The sequence below is a fragment of the Terrapene carolina genome, unplaced genomic scaffold, assembly GCF_002925995.2.
Source record: "Terrapene carolina triunguis isolate 2854851 unplaced genomic scaffold, T_m_triunguis-2.0 Scaffold62, whole genome shotgun sequence".
Taxonomy (NCBI): domain Eukaryota; kingdom Metazoa; phylum Chordata; order Testudines; family Emydidae; genus Terrapene; species Terrapene triunguis.
Window position 1 is genome coordinate 18,647,789 of NW_020664413.1, and position 14,834 is coordinate 18,662,622.

The 14,834-nt window shown below is 39.4% G+C and overlaps 1 protein-coding gene across 1 annotated transcript in view; it reads right to left on the minus strand.

Moving 5' to 3' along the window:
* Positions 1-2,185: 2,185 nt before the first annotated feature.
* The window catches only part of LOC112105812 (von Willebrand factor D and EGF domain-containing protein-like), a 246,414-nt gene continuing 233,765 nt past the window's right edge, over positions 2,186-14,834 (minus strand). The window contains exons 27-30 of the mRNA XM_029910510.1: positions 11,603-11,698; positions 10,314-10,409; positions 2,819-2,916; positions 2,186-2,275 (exon numbers count right to left, since the gene is read on the minus strand). Coding sequence (XP_029766370.1) covers positions 2,186-2,275; positions 2,819-2,916; positions 10,314-10,409; positions 11,603-11,698 — 380 coding nt within the window. The remainder of the gene's footprint in view (positions 2,276-2,818; positions 2,917-10,313; positions 10,410-11,602; positions 11,699-14,834) is intronic.

The window sequence follows — 14,834 nt, forward strand, 5'->3', positions numbered from 1 at the left end:
ACCACGAGGGGGAGGATTTGGAAGACAATAGGTACACTACAAATAAGGCATCTGACACAGCTAATGTAAGCTGCTATTTTTCAGTAAAACTTTCATATGTAACAATGTACGATTGGCTAGGGATTACTTTTGTTTCACCATTACTCTGATGTTTTGCTAAAGTGTGGTGCTAACTGCAAGGATCTCTACTTTGATTATTTTGTTGGGATCACCTCTGCTACCCATAATCAAGCCTATCCCGATGGCTGCTTTATTTTTAAAAGCTAGCAGGAACACTTGTGGTCATGCTAAATTATCTGCATTGACTATTTGCAAGATTCAAATGGAAAATATACAAAAAGGTATAAGAGTGATAATTGTGCTAGCAAATTCATTATTCCTTCAGGAATGCTTTTGGCAAGTTGCTTTTAACAGAACTCCAAAACAAAGTAAACCAAAAATGTCAGAAAAATGAATTGCAATTCACTTGGCAACATAATATGCTAAATTTCATGAAGTGTAGATGATTCTTTAGGAATGCTGACAGCACAAGAGGGAGCTGTAGCTAAGAATACCATGGAGAAAGAGAGCACAGTGTGGTCTGAGAAATGTAGACTATCCTAGTCTTCCAAATGCACTGTCTAAATAAGAGTCTCCTAAGGGCAGGTCTTCACTACAGGGGGGGGGTCGATTTAAGATACGCAAATTCAGCTACGCGAATAGCGTAGCTGAATTCGACGTATCGCAGCCGACTTACCCCGCTGTAAGGATGGTGGCAAAATCGACCTCCGCGGCTTCCCGTCGACGGCGCTTACTCCCACCTCCGCTGGTGGAGTAAGAGCGTCGATTCGGGGATCGATTGTCGCGTCCCGACGAGACGCGATAATTCGATCCCCGAGAGGTCGATTTCTACCCGCCGATTCAGGCGGGTAGTGTAGACCTAGCCTAAGATTCCTTTTGCTTGTGGAAAGGAGCATCTCCGACCAATTATTCTACAGAGATGTCTCTCCTCTTGCACCCTATTTCTATCTTCAAGACAGCTTCTGACCCAGGCTCTGGAAAAGAACTAATAAAATGTAGCATTTGTTCTAACCTTTTGAGAGACTACTTCTAATGGACAATCAGACTGGCAATTAGTTTTAAGTGAGGGAAGTCAATCTTCTAAACTGACTGCCTAGTGATTACCTTACATTTCTTATTCATTCTCCTGTACTAGGCACAAAGAGAGAGAGATAAGCAGAGACTCAGTTAGATGTAGGGTGACCAGACAGCAAATGTGAAAAATCAGGATGGGGGTGGAGGGTAATAGCCTATATAAGAAAAAGACCCCAAAATTGGGACTGTCCCTATAAAATCAGTACATCTGGTCACCCTAGTTAGATGCAGATGTGTAATTACCAGGAGCCTCCTCATGCAGCTAGTGCTGTGTGAAGAGGCTGTCCAGTAGCAATTTAATCAAGATTTTGTGACAGATTTTGTATGCCACCACTATTGTATTGTTTCTGTTATCCAAAAGTCCAAAATGAAAATGTAGCAAAGCACAAGGCTCTGTATATGTGTGTGCAACATTTCTTCCCGCCTATGCTAATAAACAAGTTTATTACTAACAATTCTAATAAAGTTGGATATTGGCGGAAAGGGTCTATTTGGGTTTTGACTATTTTGGTTTCCTGACATATGCTCTGAAACCAGACTTCAATGAACCAGGCATTATTAGCGCTGACTTTAGGATGCTGGGCTGTAATGAGGCTATTGGATAATAAGGGTGGAGAAAAGCCACTTAAGCCCCTTTCATTTACAACATTTCCATCTTCTGACCAGAACAATGCATCGTCATAGTGCAACAATTGGCAGAGAAATTGGTGGTTTTCATCTTCCTCTGCAGCATGGGGCACGGGTCACTTGCAGGTTTACATTAGGGTAAATGGTGGATTCTCTTTAACTTGAAGTCTTTAAACCATGATTTGAAGATGTCAGTAACTCAGCCAGAGGTTGGGGTCTATTACAGGAGTGGATGGGTGAGGTTCTGTGGCCTGCCGTGTTCAGGAGGTCAGACTAGATAATCATGATGGTCCCTTCTAATCTTAAAGTCTCTGAGTCTAATTATATATTCTTGCAGAATGGATCATGAAACTCAAGACTGTCTCTCAAATTTAAAAACATGTACAGTATGGAAACAATTATAGTAGCTTCTCTTTCTGGACATTCATGAACTATAGTGATGTTCTGAAACAAACCTGATGATCCTGGTTTGATACACCAAAAAGGGCATCTCTTGCTGTGCTACCAGAAATCCCTTTGAATATAAACACATGCAGACAATTGACGGAAAAGTCAAAGTAGAATATGAAATAAAGCATTTTAGAAAATGCACAGCATATTCTCCTAAACCACAGCTGACCAGTTCAATAGATTTTATGTACCTAGAAAATTACAATGAACCTCATTCATGTTATCTGTAGCTTCTGATTTTAATGCCAAAATAGAAGCTGTCTTTTAGTATGAGAATGTAACTGTCAAAATGCACAGTTAGTGGTAATTCTGAGGTTAAAATCTGATTTTTTTAGTACAGAATACTGTATATATGAATAGATGATTATATTTTCTCAGTGTACATTATTTAGCAGTTGAAAATATCTTGATTTTTCCCCAACTTTTGAATATAAAAACCAAGCTTTCTTTAAAATATTTTAATAATATTATTCACCTCTTTCATAAAGTTAAAGCTATAAATGAATGTTTTCTCATAAAACTATGTAAAATACTTCAGTTAGACTGAGTTCGTTCCCCCCCCCCCATCTGACTAGGAGAATTCAGTATTTTTGAATTTGCATGTTACCTTCTTTCTACAGGTTAAACCAGTATATCCACTTCTACAGGCACATACATTTGGTCTTATACACCTGCTTCCAAATAGACACGTCTTCTCACAAAGAGCTACAAATACAATAAAAGATCAAGTTAGTTAAAAATATCCTTGTTATAAGAATCATAATTAGATTAGGAATACTCTGGCTATTTTTCCCCCCGACCCCAGGATGTAACAAAGTGAATTTTGATCCAACTTCTGAATTCTGGTGGGAGGAAGGGGGGATTTCTAAATGTCTTCTGGGATTAAGAATTCTTTATCACGGGATTTTTCACATTTATTTTCTTTTGTATTTCTCATCATCTTTTTCTCCTAATACTACAATAATGATGGGGGAAGAGAGGTCCGTGCCAAAGGAACAATTATTACAGCACAGTGGGGAAATGGATAAATGTAAGACCTAATTTTCAAATCTGGAATACATTGCCGACAGTGATGGTTGGGGTCAAATTTGTGCCAAAAATGATTTTTCTTTTGTTCCAATAGAAGGAAAAATAGCAGCTTTAACATTCTTCCATCTCAAGTCAAAAAAGGATCTTTTAAAATATACAATCCCCAGGGATAGGATATCACAAGGGGAAAAACAACAAGATTGTACAATTTAGCGAATTGCATACTGTATAATTTTGGAAACCAGGACTTAAGGACAAATTTCCTGCTCTTGCAGAAACAACTACTTGCAACCCATTCTAAGTTTAAAATGTAAGTCAAATTAGAAAAGCATTGTTGGTACTAAGTTATAAGTGCACATCACTTCACTTATAGTACAACCTATTTAAATATATTCAACTAATAAAACAATCTGTTCCTCTTTGTTTAAAGTAAGAATTACCTGATTTCTAGCCTGTTTCTCATCCTAGTTAGCAGCTTGTGCTCCTATGACATTGTTTTGGCAAGGAAAGAAGAAAACAACCACTTCATAAGGAACCACTCCAAGAAGAACACACATGTCATGTTGTTATTTTAATTAGATCTCAGGAGTTAAACTTTCTATCAAATATTGCCAAAATGTTCTGTCCTAGCACAGCAGTTACTGGGAATGGAGCTGAATGGCTTTCAAACCAATCAGACTTGAATCAACTGGTGGATACTTTTAAGTGTATTTTCATGGTTCTGTCTGGCAGAGGCCTATGGAAGTCATTAACCACACATTGTCAAATAGAAGTAAAATAAAAATATCCCTCTATCTAGATTATAATACCATCCCCTTCATCATAGTAGCTTAGTGAGATACTCCATTTTTTTATAGTCAAATCTCAGAGTTAGTGCACTTTAAGATCTCATCCTAAAGTTTACAGCACAGGACACTATGAAAGTCAAGTGTATTTACCTCAAAGTCAAAGGGAAAAGTAAATACTTCTGGAATTCCAACCTGTTATTCTGGAGAGTCTAGTGCCAAGAGTTTTAAAGATTAGTACTTAGAGTTAGGCTCCACAAATCCATATTTAGACATTCACGTGAGATTTTCAAAAGTGCTGAGCATGTTCAAGCTTTCATGGAAAACTGTTTGCTTGTCCTAAGTATATAAATATGCATAAACGGATTTGATTTGTATGGAATAAAGCTAGTTCAGACCTGAAGCCACAGTTGAAACTTCTGGAGCTCATGATACCAGATTCTTAGATATAAAATTATATGCACTTGCAAACAATGAGAGTTGTTATAAGCAGCTCTGGTAGGCAGTGGGGGAGATAGGTGACATTTCTGAATAATGGTTCCCATCCTTATGCTTCTCTAAACAATGCCTGGAACTTGTTGCCTTCTGTCCACCACTGGAAATAAATTGGCAAATTTATAGCATTGTCACAGCAACTAAAGTAGTTTGGGGGCTGGTGGGTTTGCCTTATAAAGAAAGATTAAAAGATTTGTATAGATTGGCTAAGGCACGATGTGTGGGGTTGGTGGAATGGCGAAAGACATGCTGGCAATCTACAAATGTTTAAACCGAAAAATATAAACACCAAAGGCAAACCCTTGCTCTTAAAGAGAGAGCCACACAGTATAGTGTGGTGGGGAATCATCCTTCCTCAAAAGAGAGCAGTGTACATTCACCCTTAGTACCTGCTCTTCGCTATGCCATATGTTACAGTGCATAGCATAAGCACACAGAGACCTGGCCAGGCCCCCAAACCACAGATAGTATGCCTTTGGGAGTGAAGAGTGTCAGAAGTGGATGTCTGCTCTACAGCCAGTGCTCCGGGGAGTACAGAGTTGGTATCTTGCCTTGTTAGTACACTAATTAGGGCAAGAAGCAACAGAGGGTCCTGTGGCACCTTTAAGACTAACAGAAGTATTGGGAGCATAAGCTTTTGTGGGTAAGAACCTCGTTCCTTGCACTCCTTACCCTCTCCCTTTAGTACCACTCAGTGAGTTTTTGTCTTACACAGGGAGAGAAACTATTTATGGTGTTACTAGGTGTAATGTGATTAGTAACACAGGCTGTGGAATAGTGGGGAGTGACAAAACCTCATTACTTGGGATATGTATAATCAGACTAGACAAAGCACAAGGAGATGTATCCTAGTGAACAATTCTACAAGGGCAGGGGCAGGGATTAGATGATCTAGCAGGCCTTTCACTGACTAACTTCTCTGAGTCTCAGATGATGCCAAAAAGGAAAAACTAGAAAAAAAATTTCTGAAATGGAACCCCCCCCCCCCAACTCCCAGTACTGTGAAAAAGAAGAGCTCAGTTATCAGGGAAAAAGTTTTTAGAACATTCAGAAGACAATTGGAATTGAAATCAGAGAGGATAATAACATAGCTGAAGTCCAAATGAATATTTCATAAATGTATTTACAAGTGACTCTAAGCCACTAAATACTAAAAATGACACAGGCTATGTATGCATTATCCTGTACAGACTCAGCAAGGAAAGTCGTTTAATAAGACAAGCTTATGTTAAAATTATAATCAATAAATGCCCACTACAATAAGGGATTTATCCCTGAGTGTTAAAAGAACATAGCCATAATTTGCATGCAAATGACAATCTTTTTGAGAATCTTTTTTTTTTTTTAAAGGACTGAAAGGGTTACAGAGAAAACCTGGAGGCAAGCATGTCTGAGACACTATTCAGAGAAAGGGAAAGAACAAGAATGCTCAGGAAATTATAAGGCTATCAGCTTGACACTTATAACATGCAAATAAAGAGAAGATATTCTGAAGGGCAAATGAGACACCAGTATGTGTTCAATAATGTTAGAACTGCAGATAACCAGCATGAATTTTAACAATGAGGATCCTTCATGAGTGTAACCTTCTACTTTATAATTTATTGGAATTATACCCCAATCCCACAATCTGTTCCACACTGACAGACTGCTATGCCTATGTGGAACTCCACTGACTTCCTTAGGGTTCCATTCGGGTGTATATTTGCAAGAGCAGGTTAAATTATAGGATTTGAGTCTTTGTTGTTTTGGTTTGATGATCCCATAATGGCTTGAAGAGAGGGGGGTGTGTTTGTGCACACGTACACAAAGGAGAGTGCAGGGAGGAACCAGGTAGAGGGAGGTTAGTAGGGGCCTCAAATTTAAACAAAATTGGTAGGAAACTCTGCTACCATGGAAACTGCCACAGCCTCAGTGATGTGTCTCATATATATATGTTTGTTATAGAATTTTTAGAACCCTTGTACTGATGTAATCAAAAGTCAGGGGCAGGAGACAGGGTAGATTCAGCCTTAACTATGAATAACATTTCACCCTTTTGTAAGATCATTTCCCTGCATTTGCAATAAGGTGTGAAATCTGACCATTAATCCTCATACCATCAAGATCACACTGTATATACAGGACAATGTGTAAACCACCATAGACCTTATTTGCTGGAGTGAAAAACCTATTTTATTGATCCTTCCTCAGAAGCTATTCTCTTCAGTTACAGATGAATGGGGAAGTACACTGGTCTGCTAACCAACCTCTTTATTTAAAGCCTAGTAGAATGGGGCTATTGTGCTCTGTCCATGACTATTGAAACAATGTCTCCTAAATGTTCTCATCCCAGGCTTTATCCTTGTCAGTTTTGATAATATGCTGATAGCCAGTGACAGGTGGCAGGAAGGTGCTAGCACACTGGTCACAGAAGTCTGATTCTGAGTTTAACACACTACAGCTTCAAAAGTTTCTAAATTCTATGCTATTAATTGCACAAGTAGTGAAGGAAGGTTTCTTTGTATCACAGCATCTCAAAAGTGGCAATCAGCCCAACTGTTCCACGTGATGTACAACCTGATTAATCTGTGAGGTTTACATCTGGTTGCAGAGTCAAGTGTTGCTCTCAGTGAAGCATTTTCAATATACTTTGCAGAGAGAAATCATTCATATTTACACTGAGCTAATAATCTTCAATGCAGAAGAACTGAGACTGGGGAGGATAAACACAGAACCTCGTCAGTTGTGTTTCAGCTAGTGCTGCTTATTGAAATGCTGGAGGAACTTTGGGGTGCAGCTTGTAATATAGATCCATGTTCACCTTGTCAGGCAAAAGCCAGCAGGGGGAGTTTGTCTCATTATAGTTTTTAATTATTTAAAGTAATTATTAGCCCCAAAGCTGAAGAACTCTATATCTTAAATGTCCGAGTTTGAGGAAACCGAGAACTCCATAACATGGTAGCTACATCTGGAACCTAAAGCTCTCCTTGACCACCGTTGATTTGGCTTTAGGCCTCTCTGAGATACAGACAACACACTGGTCATGTTGGTCAGTGATTTTTTTCCAGCGACAGAGTAAAATCAGATGGCCCTGGTGATTCTTCTAGATTTGTCAGCTACCCTTCACTACCATTGACCATGAAGTGTTGTTAGTTACTAGGTGGAATTGTCATGGAGTGGAGTCATTCTTTCTGAGAAATCCCAGGGGATAACTGCTCATTGAAGCCTCCCTATCATATGTGAGGTTCTATGATGTCATTCTCTCTGATACCACAGGTGGATGAGGCCATTAGGTTTATGGAGAAATATGGGCTGTAGTTCTTCTGTATATGGATGACTCCCGGCTTTGTATTTTCATCTCTGGGGGTGGCAGACTGACTTACTCAATGCTGAATTCAGACTGAAGCTTAGCTGGTCAATCCAAGAAATTAAATTTATGTCCAGTGCAGTAAAGGTAAAACAAACAGGCTGATAGTTGCCAGTAAAAGTGATCTGGATTGTGACTTGGGGAGTGGAAATTGTCTTTCATAAAGCTGAAATTGTTTGGAAACATGTAGTGATATTAACTTACAAAAATGTGCTCTTGTATGTCTGCTGGCTACTAACTATCTTACAGTACACTGTGAAAATGTTACTCTGACTTTTAAGGCTGTGGGTGAAAATCTGTGCTTGCTTACAGTGGTGCAAGTATGGAGTGGATCCATTGAAATTTTGCTATCAATAAGAGCAGGATTTAACCCTGTGTGTCTAAGCAGAAAAGTATACAAGGGTGAAGCAGGCCATTTAGAAAGCTTGCAGGTTTGAGTTTGAAAGGCTTGATCAAAGCAGTTTTGTGTAGGAGAGGCTATAGAGAGCCAAATGCATCCTTGATATTTAATTAGTTTCAACAGAGTCACACCACGGATGGATTTGGCCTAGCATGGGCTGATTGGTGATAGGGAGCAGGCTAGAGTAACACTAGTGTAATAACAAAGGATCGAGTGGTAACCAGTGAGTGGACCCAGACCTCAGTACCACCATTAGTAATCTGCCTGTCAGTGCCAGCAGCCACCAGAGTGGGCAGTCCTATAGGTGAGCTGCCTCAGGAAGCTCATAACACTTGGGCATGTACATAATTTTGTATAGACTCCTGGATATTCGTGAAGAAAACTGTGTTCAAAATGCAAAAATCCAGACGTACTTTACTGGATTATTTCCATGGGAAAAACTTTTTTTTATATACTTAACATCTGTAAGGAATATGACTTACGGTTCCACTGCCTCGTCTTTGCTGCACCACTGAATATTCAGAGCAACACTCTAAGACCCAAACATCTGCTCTCCCACTATAGTCTTTTTTTTTTAATAGCAAGATTCCATACTCAGTGATTATTCAGATTTGCTGTGAGACCTAGAAGTTTCAGCCAGTTGTTTTTGGACAAAAAGCTGATTGAATTGTCCAGTGCAAACACTGGAAGAAATAGTAAAAACAGAGTGAATGTCAAACAAACAGGTTTGGCACTGATTCAAAAGGCCTGACTAAATAAACAGAAACGTGCCTAGACTCTGCAAAATGGATACCCATGTAAAGCAGCAGAAACTGCTACAAATATTGAGTCTTGATAGTCTTTCCAAGTGAAGAACCTGCCTTTGGTGGTGGTGATGGGGGGAGGGATGAACTGGACTAGGTATAAGTCATTGACTAGTAAATAATTTAAAACATTAACAAATGTGAACTAATATATGTTTGGCTCAGAGACAATTATGCAACTGAGATGTAACTGGGCCAGAAAGATTGCAAGACATAATTATGCACTACCAGTGGAAAAGGAGAGAAGGTGTGACACTTTACTTATATCCCCAAATGTTTACTGCCTTTCCATTGTGATGTTAGCAACATACATGAATCCAAGGGACACATTTAAAATAACCAACGTTCTTCCTCTTGGGCCACACTGTTCAGTCCCTTTGCACATGGAAACTCTGCTGGTGTGCTGGTTTGCACAGTGCTGCAGCATTTGCGTTACAAATATAGTTAAGGGGTTATTTTAAAAGTATTCATGTTGGCATTTTGGAAATGTCAAGATTTTCTTACCTTTTTAAATAGTATCCATTCAAGTAAATGAAGGCTTAATTCTATCTCCCCTATTCAGGGCTTGTCCACATGGTGGGATAATTCACCCTATGGGGGTATGATTTCTAAAGCACACTCGTGTGTTTATATCATAATTGCATGTAGACCCTGCCGGTGTGCACTACAATAATGTTGTTTCAAACAGTATTATGTTAAAGTGCACTAGAGAACCTCTAGTGTGTACCAGAAATGTCTGCATCGATCAATTAACATGCAACACGTTAGTGCTCTTTAGAAATCACACTTCTGTAGGCTGCATTACCCTACCATATACACAAGCCCTTAAACTGAGTCAAGTAGTCCCACTGAAAACAATTGTTCTACACGTGGAATAAGGGACTACTCATTGAGAGTAAGGGAGGCAGAATTAAATCCTAAATATATTCTCATGTTTTTCAAGTCACATAAATATCATGGAGGATATAAGAGAGACAAGGCAGGTGAGGTAATATCTTTGATTGGACCAACTTCTGTAGGTGAGAGAGATGAACTTACACAGATCTGAAGAAGAGCTCTGTGTGGCTCAAAAGCTGGTCTCTCTCCCCAACAGAAGTTGGTCCAATCAAACATATTACCTCACCCACCTCGTGTCTCGAATATCCTGGGAATGACACGGCTACAATTGCACTGCATATATGGAAAATATATGCAGTTTATAAGGATAGCTATCATAGGGTTTTAATTGAAGAAGCACTTACGAGTCTGGCACAGCATTCCTATCCATCCTTCAGAGCATGCACAGACACTGGGGCCTATACATTCTCCTCCATTCAGACACTTCTGCAGACAAACAGCTGAAAAGAGCAACATGAAAAGCGGGCAAATGAGAAGATGCATGAATGTACTCATGTGCATGAGCTGTTTTAGAGGGTAACGTGCTGGCAATTGCTTCACATAGTTATTTTCAAAATGGTGGAATCTGAGTCTTCTTCACAAGGTGATTAGCATTTTGAATTTCTGTGCTATTACCTCCCGCCAGATAGAGCTCTCTCAAAGTGAACTAGGACCAAGAACTAGGTCAAGTACCCTGGCACCAACAAATTAAAGTACTCCTTTCTGTATGATATATGGTACACCCATATCAGATGTTATAAATAAATAGGGTGTGATGTTCATTTACATCACAATACAGCTTAAGTGATGTTTGTCACTAGGATTATTTTATATGTATGTGTGTATATATAGTATATATAAAACATTATAATTCTCTGTGTGTATGTGTATGTATATATGTATACACTGAGAAGAAATGATCAATATTATACTTTAGGAACAGCTCTGAAATTAACATTGTGCTGATTCCCAAGCCTTATCCATCACCAGTACTCCTAGGGTGAAAAAGGCAATACATTAATCCATCTCCCATACAGTGTGTCATCTTGATCTTAAATTTATTCAGCTTATCCGCCAACATCATGGTAATGAATAACTATGTAAGAGAAAATATTCCCTGAAACATTTTAAGATAAGGTGATTTTTTTAATTGCATTTTTATGTAAACCGCAGTGAGATGTGGTAGGCTTAGTGTAAGAACACATCAGTCTCAGAATTATGCACTGCAATGCATCTGATGACCTTGAAAGTATATCAGTTTGGAAGGCTTTACTACAGGCTTTAAATAGTCCTGTATTTTGAAATATATGACATTTCTCTGTAAAATATAACAAAATATGTGTAGCTGCTATGACCTAAAATCAATACTTCAAGTTTAATACCATAAAAATGAGTTTCCATAAAAATATGCATAATAGACAGCTGCATGAGATAGAACCTTGGTTCCCCTCACCTTTCTTTTTTTGTAAACATCAAATATTTATGTCATTTTGTATTACCTTTACATAAAACTGTTTTTCTTTGTAAAATGCTGAAGTAGCAAAACAAGGTCTATTCACTATATTGTTTTCTAATATTAAAAATGATTACAATTCATTCTGACTGGCCTATGTACTACACAATATTGTGTTTGACGGGAGGCAGAGATACTTACGTTTATTACACCACTTGCCCCTCCAACCAGATGGGCAGTCACAGACATCTGGGCTTACACATTTCCCTCCATTCATGCACATGGGATCACAGATACCTGCAGTTACATATTAAATAAGGAGCATGGTTGATGGTACGTATTCAGACAGACTTTACATTATTTTGTAAGGTTAAGTTGTTGTAATTAAAAACAAAAAGTAATTTGGATGTGAAAGTCTTAAACTCTGGGGCTTGCTATCTTCTATAAATCCTTTTAAAATTTGCTGAGCTCCGTTGTGCAAAAAATCTTTCAAGGAGCCTTCAGTAAGAGCTGCCTCAACGGAGAAATGAGAGAGGTATTAATTACAATGATTCTTGAAAAAGCAAACAAGAAATCTTCTGTGGCAGCTGCAGACAGACCAGTACCACTTTTATTACTGTTGATTGCCAAATTCTTGTTAAAGCTTTCACCTCTTGATTGGAAAACATGTTCTCAGACATTCATCTGGTTCAGAAAGGACTTGAAGAGAATAGATTAACTTCAGACAATTTCAGGAAAACTTTTTAGTATTTTATCAATCAAGGCTAAAGACAAGATAAGGCTGTATTCCCATCTGTTTTGAAATATGGCAAAATTGTTGCAGAACAAGTTCAAATATTTAGTTTTTCACTAAATGTGTGCATGTGATAGACACATCTTTATCTTGCCGCCAATCAGGATAAACTGTATAATTTTGACCTTTTTTCCCCACAACTCCTACTTTTCTGTATTTTTTCAGCTGAGCTCTAGAACCTCTAAATCACATGGCATTTCAAACTACTGCTACCACACAGAATTTTGCAAATGCTGTGTTTGATTTAGATATTAATGCTGTGGTCATATGCTGACCAACACGCTTTGAGACCTCGTGCAAATGATGCTATACCACAAAATGGAATGTAAGTGCTTTGGCACATCCTGTGCAACCGCCTTGCCATCTAATGGGTTACAAATAAACCACTCAAATTGGTGCAAAGAACAGGAATCTTTACTGTCTCTGGTCGAGGATGAAGTCATGCAAAGCCCTCCAAGCAAGAATATTGCAACTGTTTACAAGAAAATAGTGTCCAAAACACAGTAATGCATCATGCAATAGAAGGATAACATCCATCTGTTCCTCTCAGGCCTGGTATTTTCTGATTGTTTGGGAAGCTAATGCTACCTATGTCTCTGGGGCGCTAAACTGGGCACACTGCTTCAATGGCTCTTCTTACCTAGTCACTTGTTCCATTTCTTACACTTGTCTGCAGATGCAGCCATACTAGTAGTCTTCTCTTTGTGCTTCTGCACTGATCTCAGTTGCCTCCTAGCCTTTGATATTACTCTGTGCCAAGGGCACAGATCTTTTAGCACAGGGATCTGCTCTCAGGTGAATCAAGGTTACCTACTGGCTGGGTAAAATTCAAAGTGGTAGGGACTTCCAGGGACCAAGCTCTTAAACTGTTGCTCTTCTCTTTCCTTTTCCCTCCACCCTCTCTGTCTTGTACTACAGTCATGGTCCATGGTCATTTTGAGAGGGAGGGGAAAATCAAGAGGTAGGGCTAACAATGAGTCAGCATTCTTGGTAAAATACCAACAGGTGTTGCAACTGGTAGTCATAACCAGGGTGAGTTCAGGATGCAGTGACAACAAAAACTTCCTTTGGTGTGTGTGTGTTGTGTTTGCTTCATGTCTCTCCTGTAGCAGTCTTGTAACCTAAGTTCTTGTACTGTATTATAATTAAGTCACTTATTAATCTAATTATAAAATATTTTAGAGGTTTCGAATTTAGTAGAGAGGAGCTCAAAATCTGACTCCAAGTTTCACACACCCCTAATTTGGTGGCGTTTAGCTTGCTACAAAGAGAGGGTCACACAGCAAAATCTTTATTTTTGATTCCATGACACTACACTGTTCCCCCAAAGTTTACAGCAGGCTTTGGTTTGGGGCCATCTATAAAAGTTAGATCGTTTGTACTCGTGTGACCCTAAGAGCATCCCTATGCCAGAAGGCAAGAGGCTTGCTGGTGTCCAGCAGTGAGTTTCAGCTGGCCTGACTAGTCCAGTGTACCTAATTCACTGTTGTCAGAAGATGTATCTAAAAGATGTCATGCAAGGTATCAAATGCAAACTGGTAATATGCTAGCCCTTAATATTATTGTGTGGTGCATGTACGGGGGATGTATGGAAAAGTACAAATATGTGCTGAAAACTACGTTCTTAAAATATGTGGCAGGCAGGGCATAAATTACCCCTCCCTAGACAAAGGACTGTGGTTCTGCCTGCTTGAGTCTCTCTCCTATGTAAATCAAACCATGGGTGGCCAAAGACAATGGGTATTGGAGATTGCAGGAAGATCATTTATATTGTAAAAATCACCAGTAGGAGAGGAACCAACATGGAATTTACACCAGATAGCCTGGCATCTACACCCAGCAGGGGAAAGGTACTTTATCTGGGGACATGGTTCAGAGGAAAACATTTCAAAGGTTAACTAAACTATGAAGAACAGGCCAGGGTGAACCTGTGAATTATCCTTCACCTAAGGAGTCCAAGAAACCAAGCGTTTCATGCTCTGTATGTTGGGTCCTGGCAAAAAGTCTCGCCAGTAAGGCTGGAAGAAAGACTATGGTGAGAAAAACTGCTTTGAACAAAAGACTAGTTTGTTAAGACAAGTTTTATTCTTAGAAGGGTATTTTTACTTTTGTTTGTAACCATTTCTATCCTTATTTCTTATTCTTGGTATCATAGAATCATAGATTATTAGGGTTGGAAGGGACCTCAGGAGATCATCTAGTCCAACCCCCTGCTCAAAGCAGGATCAATCCCCAACTAAATCCCCAAATGGCCCCCTCAAGGATTGAACTCACAACCCTGGGTTTAGCAGGCCAATGCTCAAACCACTGAGCTATCCCTCCCTTTTACCATAAACCAACTCAGGGCTTTGACTGAAGTGGAGGGTTTGTCAACCCCAGTTATGTTAATAAGCTGCTGCGTATTGTCACTTTAAAGGAGTAGTGAACTTGATACGGTTTTGTGGGTTTACAGAAAGGGTACGTCTATACTTACCTCCGGGTTCGGCGGTAAGCAATCGATCTTCTGGGATTGATTTATCGCGTCTTGTCTAGACGCGATAAATCGATCCCGGAAGTGCTCGCCGTCGACGCCGGTACTCCTGCTCCACGAGAGGAGTAAGCGGAGTCAACGGGGGAGCCTGCCTGCCGCGTGTGGACCCG